The 19,023-nt window shown below is 50.6% G+C and overlaps 2 protein-coding genes across 5 annotated transcripts in view; one reads left to right on the top strand and one right to left on the bottom strand.

Annotated features, from left to right (window-relative positions):
• Positions 1-7,042, top strand: part of EFR3B (EFR3 homolog B) — an 88,340-nt gene extending 81,298 nt beyond the window's left edge. For 3 of the 4 annotated variants that reach the window (XM_073791560.1, XM_073791559.1, XM_073791558.1), the window contains exons 21-24: positions 813-919; positions 2,253-2,302; positions 2,745-2,837; positions 6,562-7,042. In XM_073791560.1, the coding sequence (XP_073647661.1) occupies positions 813-919; positions 2,253-2,302; positions 2,745-2,837; positions 6,562-6,622 (311 nt within the window). In that variant the 3' untranslated portion in view covers positions 6,623-7,042. Of the gene's footprint in view, positions 1-812; positions 920-2,252; positions 2,303-2,744; positions 3,852-6,561 lie in introns of those variants that run through there. The other variant, XM_033838929.2, reaches the window with a different exon arrangement.
• A 2,165-nt stretch (positions 7,043-9,207) lies between these two features.
• POMC (proopiomelanocortin) lies at positions 9,208-16,639 on the bottom strand. The gene is made up of 3 exons (XM_004328374.4): positions 16,519-16,639; positions 12,330-12,481; positions 9,208-10,030 (listed from the first exon to the last, which is right to left on the bottom strand). Exons 2-3 carry the CDS (start codon positions 12,459-12,461, stop codon positions 9,377-9,379), a joined length of 786 nt encoding a protein of 261 aa, XP_004328422.3. The 5' UTR covers positions 12,462-12,481; positions 16,519-16,639; the 3' UTR covers positions 9,208-9,376.
• Positions 16,640-19,023: the final 2,384 nt, after the last annotated feature.

The raw sequence follows: 19,023 nt of genomic DNA, 5'->3' as shown, positions 1-19,023 counted from the left end.
TGAATCAGTTATACATATGTTCCCATGTCTCTTCCCTCTTGCGTCTCCCTCCCTCCCACCTGCAATTTTAATTTGTATAAATACCTTGACAATTTTTTGGTGGCGTGTGATACAAAAGAAAAAGTTGAAAAAGTTCTTAGTGAAAGCCATTAAGAACAAATCCTATTAATATTTATTTAATAATGGCAATAGATTTTAAAATGCAGTATTACCTCGTCTAGATTATTGGGCAATGAAGTATCCCGAATTAGAGAATTTTTCCGATAACTGGTAACAGATCTTTATCTTTGTTGTCATTGATGGTACACTTTCTAAATGTTCCCACTGCTCTGCCTTCTTAAACTGGGCATGATGAACGTATTTCATACCCTTCCTTTTTTTTTTTTTTTTTCATTTCGGCTACCAAGAGGAATATGCAGAAGCCTTAAACTTAATGGCCTTCGACTGCTCTACCATAGGGGTTCTTCGTTGTCTTTTGTGGCTTTTCCACTGTTGATGTCCCTTTTCATATTCCCCCCAGAGTACTTCCTGTTCCAGGAACTTCCGTCTAAGAGTCCCAGTGTCAATGCAACTACATGGGGCTTTAGCCCCACTTAAGGGTCCACTCAACTAATTTTCAAACTCTTAGGCAAGGAAGGGGGCTGAGCCCTCAGGCAGATCAGAAAAGGGTCTAGCCCTCCCAGGGCCAAGTGATGGCATCGCACCCTCCACGCTACCCTGCCCCTCATCAGCAGAGTGGAGATCTGGGGGGAAATCTCAGACTGCATCACTGGGGTAGGACCTGAGGGCTGACCTGGCTCTCTGTGGCGCAGTGGACAGTGTGGCCGTCGAGGAGCAGGAACGTGAACGGCGGCGACAGGTGGTGGAGAAGTTCCAGAAGGCGCCCTTTGAGGAGATTGCAGCGCATTGCGGGGCCCGGGTAAGTGAGACGTAACGGTGCCCCTCCCGGGATCAAACGGACACTGGATGTGGGCCCAGGGCAGGACTGAGTTTCTAGGAGATCCTGGTTCTGTTGTCATCCAGAAATTAGGGTTTAGATCCCAACAGTGCCTTGGCACTACATTGTTTTCCCATGAACCTAAAGGCTATTAGTCATACACCCCTCCAGAGGTCACAGTTTTCATATAAGGGAGAAACCCTGACCTCAGGATCTCCTGTACCAAATAGATGATAATAATTATAATCATCAGAGCAGGCACGGAAATAGCACTTGCTGTTCATCAGAGCATCTTATGTTTATCAGCTTATCTCCTTCTCATGACAACTCTGCCAGTTTGTTGCCATTAGGGTTGTCACATTATGGAGTGATGGGGGAAGGGGCCAGGGCACAGGAAAGATGGCCAGCGTTTGCTAGAGGGCCCGCTTCCAACTGGGGGACCCCGGCAGGTGGAATGGAACGGCCTGGCCTTGGAAAAGAAACCTGAATGGGAGGGCGCCAGACGAGTAGAAAGACGAGTAGATGGCTAAGGGAAGAGCACAAACATTTCTTGAAAATGATATTCCGGGATTTGTTAGCCCCAGTGTCCATCTTCGTAACAATGAAACATAATTGTAAACATCCAAAGTCTACAAATAACTTATATTTTATTGTACTTTTTCCTCTCAATAAAAACACGTGTAATTTTCTATTATATATATTTCAAATATATATACATAAACTTCTCATATATTATATTAATTATATATAGTAATATATAAAAAATACATAAATTATATATAAAAATACATGTAAGTATAATATAGATTTTTCTGGGCCTATATTATGCTGACCTCTAGTTCCATCCTGAGAGGCAGAGGCTGCTCATTTCGTGAGCTCAGAGTTGAGCACAATCTCACTCTTCTGTGTACGTGGACTTAGGTGGAGCCGGAAGGGACCAGAGAGAACATCTTCCCTAATGCACCAACTTTGTACAACTGCTCCTTGGGAGTTAAGGAAAGAGCTGGAACCAGCTCTGAGCCTCCTGACTCTGCCCAGCAGGCCCTATTGCCCCACTTGGAGGAGCTAAGGGCTCTTCCAGAACTTTTGCTGAAGTCCTTCCTGGGGTTCCTGGCCTCTGTGCTGTCCCCGACAGGCCTTTGCTGGGCGGCTCTTTCTGATCTGAACCCACCGCCAGGGTCCACAGATAAGTGCTGGAAACGAGCTCACACCGGTTTCTTTCCTAAGGCCGCAGCTGCCCAGCACTTTCAGTGCATGGTGGGCAGGGGGGCTTGGGAGTCAACCCCTGGCTCACTTTCCCTCTGTTTGTGTCTAGGCATCACTGCTGCAGAGCAAACTCAATCAAATCTTTGAAATCACCATCCGGTAAGTGGCAGCCCTGGGCAGGGGATCCCCACTTCTGTGGCCCAGTGTAGGTACCCCTCCCCCCAAGTCCTCCTCTCGCACCTGTCTTCAGCCCTCCCTGCCCCCAGCCTCTGTCTCCAGGGCTGGAGTCGGCCACCAAGTCTCCCCAGATAAGGAAACAGAGACTGAAGGGAGAAAGAGACAGCTCAGTGAACCCTGGAAAAGAGCCGGGGGTCCTAGTGTCACGAGCTGGTACTTTCTATAGCAACAGAGTCGCTGTAGAGCCTGCAGTAAAGCTTGACTTCAAGCTGAAGATTCTAGAACAACTTGAAACCTGGGAACCACAGACTGACATAATCTCTGGTCCCTATTCAAAGAGAAACCTCAATCAGCTGCTCTGCTGCACGGGGCGGGACCCCAGAACCGTCCTCATGCCTTTCCCCTCCTTGTGTTTCTGTCCCAGGCCTCCACCAAGCCCATCAGGAACCATCACTGCAGCCTACGGCCAGCCTCAGAGCCACTCCATCCCCGTCTATGAGATGAAGTTTCCCGATCTGTGCGTATACTGAATTCCAAGACACAGCTTCTCGGAGGGGTGGGGCCTGAGGGAGGGGCTCGCCTTCACGCCCACCCCAACGCCATGGAGATCTAACTGGGATCTCAGAGAAAAAGCACCTTGGACAGCTAAGCCAGGTGGAGCCCTGGGCCCCCCTGCCCCCCTCTCGGCCTCCCTGCTTCCTCTTTGTCTTCCCTGAGGGAGATCTGTCCACGCTGGGGCCAATAAGCTTCCTACCTGTGCCCTTTGTCTCCTCTTCTGTGTCATCCTGGGGTCAGGAGTCATTGGGGGTCTCCAGAGAGAGGCTGAGGTCCCAGGAAACTCCTGCTTAGTGTAGTAAGTGAAGGGCTTTCACGGGGGTGGGTGTGCAGCTGCCATTCCCCCAGGAGGGAACTAGAGAGAACACAGTTGGTCAAAGGAAGCCGTAGACTGCAATCAGGAGGAGGCAAGGCCGGCTCCTCCCGTAAAGCAGTGGCCTGTGAGAGCTGGAAGATGGGGCGCTGATCTCCTCCAGAGTGTCCCCTCCTCCTTCCCCATTTGAGGGTCCAAAGGCCTTCAAGTCTCTGGTGTCTTTTCCACTCCCCTGCTCACCCTGCCAGTTGCCTCTTCGTGAATTGTTTCTATTGTTAATTAATACTGAGCTTGTATAACGGAAGCTGGGGTAGAGACACCGTGGGGGGCAGCAGGCCGCTGACAGAGGGAGCCCGTGTCCCCAGGCTGGCCGGCTGGGCCAGGGAGCAGAAGCACGGGCCGGCCTCCTGTCCAGGAGCAGCGGGCAGAAGTGGGCAAATCTGCGTCCCGCTGTAATATCTCCCCTCCTTTGTCCAGAGGGATGTATTTCTGAGTTGAGTTCTCCCTCTTTGATGCTTTTCTTCCTGCGGCTCCCCGTGTGAGCTGCCTCTGGCAGAGCCTCACCTGGGCCTCTTCCTGAGGCAGCTCCCTCTGGCCAAGAAGAGCCCTTTCCTTCTTCTTTTCCAGTCTAACTTCCCATAACTTTTCTGAGCTGATATGACTCACAGGAAGGTGAGAATAGTCACATGATTCCTTCCTGGAGAATTTGCTCTTGAAAAGAGGGAGGGTGAGTAGATTTCTTGACCCAAAGGAACCCCTTTTGAGGGTACCATATTCAGCAGCGTGGGGTGGGGTCAGAAGCGGGCTGATTCTGCTAAGGGGAGGGCAGTCTTCTCAGGACACCCTCTGTGCGTGGCCCTGCACAGATGCACTGTGAGAGCCTGATTATCAGGGCTGACAGGTGTATTTGTCCAAATTAGGAGAATCTTAACACATGGAATTCTCCTATTGCGTGTGCAATAATCTTGTTGGGTGTGGGGGCTACCTGACCCTCGTTCCTATAGTTTCCCCCCTTGGTTGCTGCCTCTGTGCTGTGGGCCTGTGGCTTCCAGAGGGTCTACATGACTACAGAGCCGAGGGGGCCCGGCTCCCGCCCCTCCACCACAGCCTTTGGCTCTGCTCTATGGCTTTTGGCTAATACTCAACCCAACTTTACAGGCATGAACCGAGATTTCTCTTTACTTTAATATCTCTTTATTAAGAAACCAAATTTAAAATAACTAGAAACAGGGCTTCCCTGGTGGCGCAGCGGTTGAGAGTCCGCCTGCCGATGCAGGGGACACGGGTTCGTGCCCCGGTCCGGGAAGATCCCACATGCCGCGGAGCGGCTGGGCCCGTGAGCCATGGCCGCTGAGCCTGCACGTCCGGAGCCTGCGCTCCGCAACGGGAGAGGCCACAACAGTGAGAGGCCCGCGAACCGCAAAAATAAATAAATAAATAAATAAAATAAAATAACTAGAAACAAACTTGAAGACAAATGACCTTTGGAAGAAGCTTCAGAGAAAATGTAAATCTTGAGCCACAAACATGTCTTTTCCTCACTGGATCTTCCCATCTTTCTTCCCTGCTCAGCTTTGACGCGAAGCCCTGTTTCTCTCTAGTGCTTCTCTGACTGTAGGGTCCACCCCCATGGCAACTGCACCCTGAGCACTGCCCTGGGGCCCTGGTTCTGGGACTTGGCAGTCATTCCCTGGAGCCTCTTTCTAGAACCAGCACTAGAACCAGAGACCTACATGTCCATCAGCTATCTCTCCCTCATCCCCACCCTGGGAACAGATCGAAGAAACAAGGTGCAGGATTCCCATTCTTCATATACTTCACTGCTGTTTCCTCTGTCTGAAGCAGCTTTTTCTTTGTGTCACCGCTACATAGCAAAGATGTGCTTCCTTTGGAGACATGGCCACATTTTGAGTGCCCTCCTTCTCGGTTTCAATTTAAACTTACACTCAGTAGAATATTAACTTGCCTGCTGACATGGAGTAGAATACGGATTCTGGCCAAAGATGCCTCAGAATCAGAAAGTTCATGATGAACATTAACTGGAACAATTACCTGGTAAATTAAGCCGCCTCCTTCACCCCACCCCTGCCCTCCCGAGCCCTGGGAGAGAAGGCAAGCAGAGTTTGGTGGGTGCCCCAGCCTTCAGCCTAGCACCACTCTTCCTGCCTTCCAAGCCCGCTGGCGTCTGGCGGCACCGTGTCAAGCAACCAGCCCTTTTTGCTATCCCCCCTCTGTTGTGAATTTCAGTTAGCAAGGCCACCCAAGCCAGTCACTCCCCAAAACTGCTGAAGACTCTTCCTCGTGGGCGAGGGGTAGGGTCGGTTAGCACTCTGCTGACAGAACCCAGTAGCACGGATATATTTGGAATTTCAGTGAACTTGGTTGAGTCACATAAATGCATAAGAAGCAGATGAGAGGAGAGCCCCAGTGTGACCCTGGAGGCTCCTTCCGGTTTTCCTTGCAAAGTGGTCCCCCATGGCCTGTGCCTGTTCCCATTTTCCTCTTTTTGAAAAGTAGAAATAAGTGATTTCTTGACTGCTAAACATCTCCTCCCCAGAGAAGTAGCCTGAGTGGGTCAGAAGAAGAAGGAGAGAAGTCCTCAGACATTCCCCTCTGTCCAGCCCTCCGCCTCAAGCATAAGCATAGATGGATGAGCAGTGAAAAGGTGGGGCTGGGACCATCTGAAGTGCTTGAAGTGCAGGGGTCCCAGGTGCACTGTCCTTTGCCCTGGGTGTTCTCAGTCCCAGAGGATATGTTTCAACTGGCCTAAGAGTCAGAACAGCCTTGCAGTTGTTTAGACTCCTCAAAGGCCAGACCTCCCGGCTTCACTAGGGGCCCTTGGGTCATGACACCTTCCAGTTGCTATTCCATTGTCCCTGGGGCTTCTCACCTGGGTACAGAGAGTCTCACTGAGAAGTGAGACTATTTCTCCCAGTTCCTCTTTATGACCGTGAAATGGCAGCTGGCCAGCTGGGGCCTGTGGGAAAAGACTAGACCTGAGCTGTTAGGCTGAATATTAAGTTTGATGGTAGACAGGAAAGTGGGCGCCTCTGAGCAGGCCACGCCCACTTCTCCAGACCCAAAGACCCTGGCAGGCAGTTGTGCTGAAACAAGGCAGCTTCCTTATGTCTGAGGAGAAGGCTTAGGGCAGTGTATTGCCTCTTCATCTCGCTAAGCCTAGAAATCTTCTAGTTAAAATACCCCGTATCCCAAATGCAGCCTAGGGCTGAAGCCTGCCGAAGGATGGTCTTGGTGGGGCCTGCCAGCTGGGGAAGTGGGGAGGGGACACAGGCCTGTGGGAGGGGGCTCTGCGGCCTGTTTTCCGTGCTCTCCTTTAGCACCAACCAGGTTGACCAGGTCTTTTCTCCTTCAGGAGCCCTTGGGACCCCAGCCCATCACTTTCCCCGTTTGAGCTCTTCCTCCGTGGCTGTTGATTCTGGCCTGTGGAGAGCAGAGCTGTAAATCCACAAATGCTGCAGCATTACACATACATTGTGACATGTCTGTGTCCATTTAGACGTCCATGACCTGGCTGAGTGTGTGTGTGCCCGTGCGTGTGCAAGTGTGTATAGTGTAGTTCATAGTTGACAGTGTATGTATATAATAGCTGACGTATTTATATGTGAGTGCAGAATTAGTGCCTGTGGCGGTTTTCTGTATTTTGAACTCATTGAATCAAATTAGTTTAAGGGATAGGAAGGAGGATTGGGGGGGGGGGGGCGGGGGTGGAACGTAGGAAGAAGGACTCTTAGCAAGATTATTCTTTAGGACTATTAGTCGTGATTTCCCAATGAGCCTTCATGATGCCCTTTTCAAATAAATGTTAATGTTGTCACCACACGGTTGTCTATTTGATTTCTTTAAAGTAAATGGTTTTTTGAGATGCAAACAGGATCTGAAAATGCCACCAGTATTAATCACTGACATTTAGCCACCCCCGCCTATCATTATTTACTTGCCTCAAAAGGAAGGAGGGAAAGGGAAAGGATGCTACCAAGATGTAAACACAAGGCCCAGGATTCCCAGCATAGGAGCATCCTCAGATGGGAAGGCCTGGGCCATTTCTTCATTACAGTGACTAGAATCTAGCCCCATTTCATATAACCCTCATTGAGGGAGACTTTATCTTAAAAGTCTGGCTTTCTGATTCCATCAGGACTTCCCAGGTGCATTCCAGTTTTCTTTAATTGTGAACTTCTAAGATCATCAAAATATGGGAGTAGGGCTTCCCTGGTGGCGCAGTGGTTGAGAGTCCGCCTGCCGATGCAGGGGACGTGGGTTCGTGCCCCGGTCCGGGAAGATCCCACATGCCGCAGAGCGGCTGGGCCCGTGAGCCATGGCCGCTGAGCCTGCGCGTCCAGAGCCTGTGCTCTGCAACGGGAGAGGCCACAACAGTGAGAGGCCCACGTACCGCAAAAAAAAAAAAAAAAAATATATATATATATATATATATATATATGGGAGTAAATATGGAAGTGCCACACAGAAGCGTTCCTCAGCTGGCTTTGATCTGCATCATCCCCTGGTATGTCTGATGCAATTGATGTGGAGATGTGCATCTCTGTGCATCAGTGTCTGTGAGTCTCTTGTGGATTGTAAATGTGTGTGACTGCAAACCAGGGGCCCCAACATCGTGAAAACATCATGGGTACGTACAAGAGAAGCCCAACCCCTGGCCTCTGCCCTCGTGGAGCTTAGAGTTTCCCTGAGAGAAAAGCACAAGACATGTGCAGCAAGAAACTTGCCATCTGAGCTGGTCTGCATGCCCCCCCACCAATGCAGAGGGGCTGACTGCAGAAACCCTGAAAATGAGCAGGTTCAGCTGCAAGAGATCCCAACTTTCCCAGTGGAAGTGGACTTCAGCCTGGGCTCATGTTGAAAAAAGGGTAACATTCAAAATGGAGGGGGAAGGTGGGGAATTCCAGGCAGAGGGTGGAGGAGGATGGTAGAAGAGTGAGAAGACCAGGGGAAGTGGGGTTTGGTAAGGAGAGTGAAACTGATGGACAAGGGCCCTTGTGTGTGCCGTGCCCAGTAGTTTGGAATTGATGGAAGAGTGGGGGTGGGGCGATTGTTTTGTGTCGAGTTAGGGAATATGGAGAAAGCAAGATTTTGTATACATTAATATGAAGAATGTGTACGATGGGTTGGGGAAGAAGGCAACTGGAGACAAGGGCACCAGTTGGTTAGGAAGCTGTTAGGATAGTTAAGGCCTGAGCCACGAGCGCTGAGAATGAAGAGAAGGCTGCAGCTGGACATGAGGAGAGAGCTTGGGCATGACAAGGGGGAAAAGATAGTCACACCTCAAGGCTTGAGCCCTAGGGACTGGAAGAAGCATCTGTGCATTTTGTGTTGTATTTAGACAGATGTGTCTCCATGGGTGTGTGTTTATGTGGGTGAGACCCTGTGTTTGAGAATATCTGCGAGTAGTCTGATAAGGCAGTCAAATCTGAACTGATACCAACCCTCAGCTCTCACATTTAGCCTCTCAGTGATAACATGATCCCATCCATTTTCTCATTAACCCTCACAGTAGCAAGGAAGAAAGGAGTAGATGAGAGAACTAAATCTTGGAGAAGTTCAGAAACTTGCCCAAGGTCCCAGATGGCTAGATTCACGGAGGCATTACCACAGCTTGCCACCTGAGCCCAGAGCGTCCTCCCAGTTTTGGTTGGGCTTCATCGGCTTCCCGCTGGCCCATGGAGTTGGATGGGAAGCAGGGTCACTTGGAGGAATCCTGCCTCTTGACACATCAGCCAGCTGAGCAGTCCTTCCCCATCCAATGGAGAGTGGGAAATGTAGCCATACTGAGCCATCACCCAAACTATTTGACCCCTTGAAGCCCCACTTGTCACGGGTGGGAAATACATTTTCTTTTCATTCCCACTATATCCTATGAAACATACTACCACTTGGTCACATGGAAACCACTATCGCTCCTTCAATATGTGTTGCTCTTTATCTGATGGATATGCATTTTTATTTTACTCGCCCAGTCAATATTCAAAGTCAGAGTCGGATGCGAAACTTGAAAGGTTTTATTTCCTAACTACAGACAGCTTTAAAAGGTGGAATGCCTGGCGCCATCACCGCCTGGGCGAGGCCTCACTCAGGCCGCGAGGCGGCAGGAGGGCAGGAGGTGGGGCTTTGGGGTCGACTTCCCAGGGAGAGAAGCCCTGCCCACTGCGCCCTCACTGGCCCTTCTTGTGGGCGTTCTTGATGATGGTGTTTTTGAACAGCGTGACCAGGGGCGTCTGGCTCTTCTCGGAGGTCATGAAACCGCCGTAGCGCTTGTCCTTGGGCGGGCTGCCCCAGCGGAAGTGCTCCATCTTATACGGCCCCTCGTCCTTCTTCTCGGCCGCCTCGGCCTCCGCCACCAGGCCGTACTCCAGCTCGGCCCGGGCGGCTGCGCCCTCGGCCGGGGCCTCGGGGCCGCGCACCGGCTCGGGCCGCTCCCCGGCCAGCTCCCTTTTGAACTCAAGGGGGAAGGCCTCGGCCGACTCGTCCTCGGCGCCATTGGGGTACACCTTCACGGGGCGCCGCTTCTTGCCCACCGGCTTGCCCCAGCGGAAGTGCTCCATGGAGTAGGAGCGCTTGTCCTCGCGCGGGCCCGGCTCGGCGCCATCGCCGCGGGGTCCCGGGCCTTCGCCCCCTGGCACCCCCTCCTCCTCGCGCTTCTGGGCCGCGCCGCCGCTGCTGCTGCTGTTCCGGCGGCCAAAGCGATCCCAGCGGAAGTGGCTCATGACGTACTTCCGGGGGTTCTCGGTCAGTGGCTGCTCGTCGCCGTTGCCGGGGAACACGGGCGTCTCGGCCGAGAGGTCTGGCTTGCAGGCCCGGATGCACGCCTGCTGGAGAGCGGCGAGCGCGTCAGGACCCCGCGCCCCGCGGCCCCCATCCCCCGTCGCGGCGACCTCACCACCGACAAGCTGCACCTGCGCCTCTGCTCCCTCCGCACGTGCGGGCCGCACAAGCGGCCCCAGTGCCCTGTGGATTCCTTGCCGAGGACGTCTGCCCACCCCCGCCTCTGGGCACCCACGGACATCTGAGACTCAGCTCGGGCAGCGCCTCGTTTGTCCCCTGGTACCCCTGCCTGGCAGCTACAACAAAATCCTGTCCCACTCGGTGGTTTACTTGTCCCCTAGCTTTGTGGGCAGGGTCAACGTCTTAAACCTTATAAGCCAGATATATAGGAATTCATCAGTAAACGGCAGGTGGGTGGTAGTTGTTGGCACTTAGTGAATCCTGAATAAATGAACATGGTTCAGTTTGGTCTGGGAAGGGCATCGGGTTGAAATTTGGGAGAGAATCTCCCAACGTGGGAAAAGAAGTCCAGGCTTCTAGGGCCTGTATTTTCCATAATGCCTCCACCTTACCCCAGTGGTCTGCAAACCTACCTCATACCCTCCCCTAGCCATCTCCCTCCAAACTTTCCCACACCCATCTGGCACGCACTTTCAAGTCTTCTGAACTGATCCTATACTTTCCTCAATCAGTGAGCTTTGGGAAGAGGTGTCTCACTTCCCTGTCACCTTCTGACTGGAGGGAAGGGTAGAAAGTCAGGATTATTTCCATTGCAGGGGTCATAGAGCCTGTATCTCCTCTCCCTATAACTGGACAACTGTGGCACACATTTGCTTAGGAAAATGACCTTGGGGCTGCAGCCTTGAGTTTTTAGTTACTGGGAACAACAAAGGAGGGAACAGAATGATCGCACCCACTCTGTTGAGTTGGGGATTTCATACTCCAGGGATTTAGAATTATAACACTGCAGAATATTAACAGTGGAAAACAAAAATTATCTCATACTCCTCTCCCCTGGACACATAATGACACCCAATTTCTCAGAGAGGAGAAGGGAACTTGGCAAGGTTCCACAGCCCATTGGTGACAGAGCTGGGACTAGAACCCATGGGCCTGACCACGGCCAGAGCTCGTTCCCTGGTGAGCTCTCAACGGAAGAGGCTGTGCAATGGGTGTCAAGAGTCTCTTGGGTCTCTGAACTAGAGCTCACAGGATTCCCTAGGCTCTTTATTTCTATTTTATATTCCACGTGCAACCTGCTCTGTTTTTGAGAAAGTCTCTCTCCTCACCTAAACTCAGCTTCTCTACTGACAAAATACACAGAATGTAGTGCTATGCATTGCACCCTCACCAGGCAGCTACAGGCAGAAGGATGGAACTCAGTCACAGACACCAGCAGTGTGTCTTTTGCCTTGACTTGGTATTGTTTCTCATGTATGCCTCCCAATACAAATACACACACACACGCACACACACACACATAAACACACACACACATATAAACACACACACACATAAACACACACACACACACACACAAACACACACTGTGGTGACCTAGAGGGAGTTCCAGCCTGGCAAAAAGGGCCTTTATATGCTTCTGGAAAGGCTGCTGAAGGGTTTTTTCCTTCTCCCTCTAGAGATGGTTTATAGTACTACCTTCCTGGCTTTGTAACTTGTAGTAGATAGAAAGGGAAGAAAAATGGAATGGAAATGTCAAGTGACATGAGGTTATTTAAAAAGGAATAATTTGAGGCTTCCCTGATGGTGCAGTGGTTGAGAGTCCGCCTGCCGATGCAAGGGACGCGGGTTCGTGTCCCGGTCCGGGAAGATCCCACATGCCGCAGAGCGGCTGGGCCCGTGAGCCATGGCCGCTGAGCCTGCGCGTCCGGAGCCTGTGCTCCACAACGGGAGAGGCCGCAGCAGTGAGAGGCCCGCGTACCGCAAAAAAAATAAAATAAAAAGGAATAATTTGGGGGCTAAAAGATTGAAAGTATAGGATCAGTTGAGGGAGCAATTATTGTTATCATCATTGTTAGTATTGTTTGCTTTAATGGCACTGTCTCTAAATAGCTTAAATGAAGTGGGTCTCTATACAAGAAGACAGGACAGGAAGTAAAGATAATCAAGCAGAACTTGGAGACCAGACCCATCTCCCTGAAGCTGCTTCCTCCCTTCCTTGGCCCAATTCTGACTTCACTCTGGAGGTCTATTCCTGCCCTTGGATGACTTACCCATATCTCTGGGAATGAATTTCCCCTTCCCCATACCCCTTTCTTTGTGCTGTCCCAGCCCCAGTCCCATCTGATACCCAAACCAAGATGGCGACCACAGCCCACATACCAGCAGGTTAGTTTCCGTGGTGAGGTCCTGACACTGGCTGCTCTCCAGGCACCAACCACGCACCTCCATGGAGGCCTGAAGCAGCAAGGTCAGCAGCAGGACGCCCGAACAAGTGCTGCACAATCTCGGCATCTTCCAGGCAGGCTGAGGCTCTGCAGAGGCAAACAAGATTAATGGGACCCCTGCAAGGAGCAGAACAATGTTGGCCACTCATCAGAAAGGACCGTGAGCCAACATTAACAATATACTCATCTGTGGAGCTCAAGGCCTTTCGAGGACAAGCTCAAGGAGCAGGCGGTGTGCAGGGTGGTCGTGTGAGTTGGGATAGAGAGGAGGGCAGTGGGACCTGGGGAAACTATGTACAATTTCTCCTTTATCTCCTATTAAAAATCAGACCCCAAAGGACGTTAGAGCTGGAAGATATTTTAGGGGTCATTTGGTCTGGCCCCTTATTTGAGAGATGAGGAAACTAAGGCCCAGGGAGAGACAGTGACTCAGATGCTCATGACAAGGTAAGGCTAAGTCCTCCTGATCCAGCACAGAGCTTTTCTATTTTACCATCTTCAGGAAACTATAGTTCTAACACTCCAGATCGAAGGAGTAACTTGGGAAAGGCAAAGCACTCTGAAACTCCTGCTTGAGATGGTCTACTCCTCTCCACCAGGATTCTATCATTCCTCAGAAACCCTGTTTCCTATGAATAGTAGGTTTAAATAAAGGCAAATAAAATCTCTGTCCAGTTAAGCCAAAACCTCAGCCGACCCAATCTGATGTCCTGTACACACATCACTCAGGGGATCACTATTTCTCAGGCCCCTGTAACTTTGAAGAGATTTTTTTTTTTTTTTTCGATATGCGGGCCTCTCACTGTTGTGGCCTCTCCCCTTGCGGAGCACAGGCTCCGGACGCGCAGGCTCAGCGGCCATGGCTCACGGGCCCATCCGCTCCGCGGCATGTGGGATCCTCCCGGACCAGGGCACGAACCCGCGTCCCCTGCATCGGCAGGCGGACTCTCAACCACTGCGCCACCAGGGAAGCCCGAGATTTATGTTTAAATCAGACCCATTCTTTTAAAACTGGCTCATCTCCTGAACACATTACACGTCAGACCTCCTCTTGTTCTATGAGTCTCTCAAATGTAGTCTGAAATAGCTGGACTTGAAGATGCTGTAGGTGTGGAAGGGAAGGAGATGGTCACACAGGGCAGAAGGGAATTACCTCCCATTGTGAACACCTACCAAAGACTCTTTCTCAGAGAAGTCAGGAAGTACCTCTGGTCAGATGCTGAGTTCAAGGGGTCAGGATGCAGTAAAGGGAAGAATCAAGGCTGCATTTTGCCCCATGTATCTGACTCTTTCCCCAGCTTTCTAGCTTTCACACTGCCCTGTCCCCTGTCATGAAGGTCAGCCCTCTGAAATGACCCTGAGTTCTGTCATCAGCTCACCAACAGCTCCACAACCATTTTAGATTTCAGAAGATCTTTTCAACCAGCTGTTAGGAAGAAACCTAATTAGATAAGAAAAGTAATTCACATTAAGGTGTGGATGACTAATTTTCTCTCCTAATTTAAAAATATCTGCCTAAAGAAATCTCCTGTTTGTGGAGGCATAGGCCAAATCTTTTTTATAGGGAAGGCTCTGGAAGTGAAAGTTCCCCCTGGCTCTCATTGTCTACTTCAGGAAGCCACTTCCTTCTCTCTGTCCCACCCCACTCCTTCCCCCAAAAGCTGAGCCAAAAGGGCTCCCTTCTGAGTGGTTGCCAAGCACAGCCTGAGTGTTTTCAGAGCAGCCATTAGGTGGTGCTGGCAGCCAGTGGCCTAGCCTATCAGCGTCTCAGGGCAACTGGGAGAACATTGGTCAACCTTGGTGTCCAGTTGAGACCTGGGACAGGCTGCTCCTGTTGTAGACTTTTGGTGCTCCAGTTCAAGTACAAAGCCTGAATTTGGTGGACAAGGCAATTTATGTTAAAGCTCTGAGACCACACAACGCATTTTGGTCAGAAAAAAACGCCTAGGTTTACAAGAGAAGCAGAAAAATGACAGTTTTATATCACTATGGGCAACTGTAAAATAACATATTAGTAAAGAAGGAAGTAAAATCATGCAGGTCTGACAGTCCCCTCAACTATATTTCAGTTCTCAAAGTTGGCCATTCTGGAATGATTTCATTTTCTTTTTTTTTTTTTTTTTTGCGGTACGCGGGCCTCACTGTTGTGGCCTCTCCCGTTGCGGAGCACAGGCTCCGGACGCGCAGGCTCAGCGGCCATGGCTCACGGGCCCAGCCGCTCCGCGGCATGTGGGATCCTCCCGGACCGGGGCACGAACCCGTGTCCCCTGCATCGGCAGGCGGACTCTCAACCACTGCGCCACCAGGGAAGCCCTGGAATGATTTCATTTTCTAAAAACTTACCTCATGATTTCAGACCTTCCTGAAAAGCCTCAGAGAGCATTTCCTCTCCTGCTCCATTGGCTATGTGTACAACAGGGTGACATTCTCACTCCCCACCCTCTCAGAGCTGCAATCTCCTGCTAAAAAGTTAGATAGCTCCCTGAAAGCAACTTGTCTTCTTTCTGCTTCTGTATATTTTCTATTTTTCAACAAAACCAAATATTACATTGTGTTATTTTTTAAAGCAATAAAGTAAGAGGGAGCTGTCAAGTGTGCTTTCTGTAAGTAGAGAGTGTCCAATAATTGTGTTATTTTTTAAAGCAGTAAAGTAAGGGGGAGATGTCAAGTGTGCTTTCTGTAAGTAGGGAGTGTCCAATAATTGTGTTATTTTTTAAAGCAATAAAGTAAGGGGGAGCTGTCAAGTGTGCTTTCTGTAAGTAGGGAGTGTCCAATAATTGAAAGCCTGGAAAAATAAGTAGAAATTTGGAATTTGCTAATCTTGACATTAACTTTATAATAGAACTACACTTATTAGAAATTCATTTGTGTGGGTGAATTCTCTATGAGCTGAACAAAACTTTTTTTGTTTTTTTTAAATTTTATTTCATTTTTAAAGTATTCTTTTTCATTATGGTTTATCACAGGATACTGAACATCATTCCCTGTGCTCTACAGTAGGACCTTGCTGTTTAGCCATCCTGTATATACTAGTTTACATCTGCTAACCCCAAACTCCCAGTCCCTCCCTCCCGCACCACCCAAAACATTTTGTTTGTTAGTATAAAATTGCACACTGGCCATGCCCTTGTAAAGATTAGAGGAACAGAGGCGCAGAGCTTTGTCCTTGCACCATGATACACACGTATCAAGTCCTAAAACAGAATGTCAAAGGAACATTAAGTCATTACATAAGCCATAGTCTGTACATATCTCAACAATGGACAGAACAAATGCACACTTTTACTTTCCTTGGCTCCTTCCAGCCATTCTGTGGGAACCACCACCTCACCATTTATTCAGGAAGAATTTGGGGAATCCAGATGCCCTGCAGACTCTCTCTCCCTCCCTGGGAACCCACCTCGCCTGAGCCTCCATCTTGCCTGGGCTTCGATCGGCTCCTACGGCCGCTTCTGCCCTGCAACCTAGGGTTTGCGAGATAGAAGGTCCATTCTGAGGTCCTATTGAGGGAAGAGACGGGGTGGTTCAGGACCGTGGACAGTTCCCGTCCGGGCCACCTCTTTTTAACACCAGCTGCTGTTCGTAGAGGAGGCCATGTCTGTATCAGAGCGCGGCCCCGTCGGGTGCGCTGAGGCGGACAGGGAAACGAGGATTCAGAAATTTGAATCCAAAAAAGTCTGGAACGCAGGGAGTTTATTGTGACTTTTAGCCTCGTCTCTTCTGCCCCCATTTCCAACATCATATGGTATCTTTTAAGAAGTGACCCCTACCCAGAAAATCAGAAGAAAACCCGAAAGACTGGGTCTCCCGAGATCTCCCCAGAACGCGGTAGGAGCCTCAGGGGCCCTAGCAGCCCCCCTATCCGGGGGAGATGTGGCTGCCAGCTCGTGGAAGGCACCACTTCCAGCCGTCGCAGCCGCTCTCCCACCGTCCAGAGGCTGGGCTTCGCCGCCCCGCTGCCGGCGGATTCCCACGCTGCACCCAGTACAGAAAGTTTTCAAAGAACTCAGGACCGCGGCAAGTCAAAGATACCTCTGAGATCGGAGCTGGGCGAGAGCATCCCGAGGCCCCAGGGGCAAGGGATCCGGGAATAAGAGCGAGGTTCCGCGCCGTTGCGCCCCTACCTGTCGCGGGGAGGCTGCTCTCGGGCGACTCCCGCTGCGCCGGGGCGAGGATGCTCGGCGGCCTCTCGGTCACTTTTCTTCCCCTCTTTCTCTTCCTTCGCGCCGCCTTGTCCCGCTCTCTCTCCGCGGTCCTTATATACTTGCGGGGCTCGCCTGGGTGGGCGCTGGACGTGAGTGAACTTCCCGGCAGCGGCAGCGTAACAGGCAACTCCCCCGTCCACAGGAAGGGGGGCAGTGGGGCGCAGGAGGGGGTTTCCAGGTAGGGGCTGAGCGCGAGAGCAGACGTGCCCGGAAAGGGGGCTGGATCCCTGCCCCCGGAGGCTGGAATTAACACTGTCCTGCTGAAGGGCACACCTGGCAGCGGGCAGGTAAGAACTTAATTAAGGATGGTTTTGGGTCTGCAGTTAGGACGAGCGGGAGGCTTAGCACCCCGGTGTGGGGCAGGTCTAGCGCGCCCGCTGAGGTCGTTGAGGAGAGGGTGAAGTTACCTGTGTACGTGCTTGGGCTGGCATCCGCCTCCTTCGCATTTGGAGGTAAATACCACCGCCCAGGGAGTACGTCTGTGATGCCTCAGATTTCCCCAGCATTTGGAAACTGTGATGTGAAAATGTCACAAGCAGTCACAATCCCTCTGTTACAGGTTGGAGAGACCAGGGGCAGAGAAGGTCAGGAGTCACTCACCTGAGGCCCAGGACACGTTGCCTTCTTGGGGGTGTGAAGGTGTGTTGCACTGTCCCACTGGGGCCTCCTCTGCGAAGCCTAGTCCCTGGCAGGCTCCCTCCTGTGCCCTAACCCCCAAGGAAAAAGTGCTGTTAACCTTAGCCTATTAATGGAGGGAGGAGGGAGTCCTCTGTGAAGAGCGGCTGAAGTGCTTTCCCTGTGCCAATGAGCTAACAGAGTGGTCTGGGGATTCTCAGTCTTCTCCAAACCTGGTCTTGGAGGTCTGGCTTGGTGCTAGTCTCACATGTCAGGCCAGGGAGGAGAGGACAGCGCTCAAACCTGCAAGGGAAGAGTCTCTACCTTAACCTGGAGTAAAGAAGCAGAAGCAAATTGTGAGGGGTGGCAGGGGTGAGCAGGAGTGTTGGGACTAAACAACTTCAAGGTGCTTGTTTCATCTGTCATTTGCAGGAACTTCCTTTATTCCCAATCAGACGCCCTTTTAGACTCCAGGACTCCCTTGAGAATTTCTGGCTGGTGACATTGGCTTTATATTCAGCAATCCTTTTCTTTTGGGCCACAGGAGAGATTCACTCTCCTTAACAGTAAATAAGGTACTTTACTACCTGGGCTTGGCCTCTTTCCAGGGTCATCTCCAACCTCTCCATTTTGTGTCCTGGCACATCAACCATCCACAACATTCCCATTCCCATAGCCACTATTTTCTCAAAACCCCATCTCTTTGTCCATGCTATTCCCTCAACTAAAACACCCTTTCTCCTTTCAGCCACCTGGGAAAATTAGACTCTTGCATTAAGATTTAGCTCATCCATCATCACCTGTTCCCTGAAGCCCTCCTTGGTCACTTGTCCGACCAGGGCATGAAATACGGCAATCTCTGTTTTCCAGAGAAGCCCATTCCCATCTCACCTGTACACGTAGCTTTCACAGCTGGAACAAATTCCACTCGGTCTTCCATCTTCCCTCTTCCACCCGCTACTGCCCCTACCACTGCCAGGCTTACAAGCCCTCTCAGATTGTGATTTTTAATCTCATTTTTCTCTGTATTATTTTTATAACTTTAAGAGGCGGCTGATGGTAGCAGAAAAGCCAGACCAGGAAAAGTTCAGATTGACCCAGCCTCTGTCCTCCTCTGTCAGTCGAGTTCTTAATTACATGCAGCAAAACCGACTTTGGCCCATGTGAATTGAAGCTCCATTGAACCACATTTAGAATCCCTGGGAAGGTTGGGCAACCAGGATCCAAAAATGGGCAGAGACAAAAGGTGGCTGGAATCATGGTCACTGATTGGATCCAATGAGAAAGAAAACCAGATCACTCTTGGGACCAAGAGGCCACAAGCTGTACTGTCAACACCACAGGCATTGGACATAGATGTCACTTCTATAACCAGGTTGGGAGGTTGTCATTCCCACTTTGGCTGATATTACCAGAAAGGACTGACCACTGCCCTTGCTTCATTATATCACGAGCTCCTCTTTGAAAGCCTGGAGCAGGCGCCCTGATTGAGATGATAATATGATTTTCCCCTTTATTCTGATAATGTGGTGAATTACATTGTTGATTTTCCTACCATGCATTCCTGGATTGAGCTCAGTTTGATTATGATGTGCTACCATTATATAGCATTGGGTTAAATTTGCTAATATTTTATCTAATAGTTTTGCTTCCATGTTTATGAGATCAGCCTGTAATTTCCCTTTCTTGTAGAATTCCTATTAGGTTTTGGTATCAAAATTATGCTGTCTTCATAAAACAAGTTGGAAATCCCTCCACCCACCCCCATTTTTTCTAATTTAGTAGAAGAATTTGTGTACAATGGTGTTT

This window comes from Tursiops truncatus, chromosome 14 (genome assembly GCF_011762595.2).
Source record: "Tursiops truncatus isolate mTurTru1 chromosome 14, mTurTru1.mat.Y, whole genome shotgun sequence".
NCBI classification, from domain to species: domain Eukaryota; kingdom Metazoa; phylum Chordata; class Mammalia; order Artiodactyla; family Delphinidae; genus Tursiops; species Tursiops truncatus.
The sequence above is the reverse complement of the archived record's forward strand: the minus strand, read 5'-3'. Positions and strand labels throughout refer to the sequence as shown.

What these genes read in the sequence shown, in the direction of transcription:
- POMC (XM_004328374.4), bottom strand. Translation starts at nt 12,461, where the DNA reads ATGCCGAGATTGTGCAGCACTTGTTCGGGCGTCCTGCTGCTGACCTTG. An exon ending in CCACGGAAACTAACCTGCTG is followed by an intron (nt 10,031 to 12,329) that starts GTATGTGGGCTG and finishes GCTCTCCAGCAG; the next exon opens with GCGTGCATCCGGGCCTGCAA.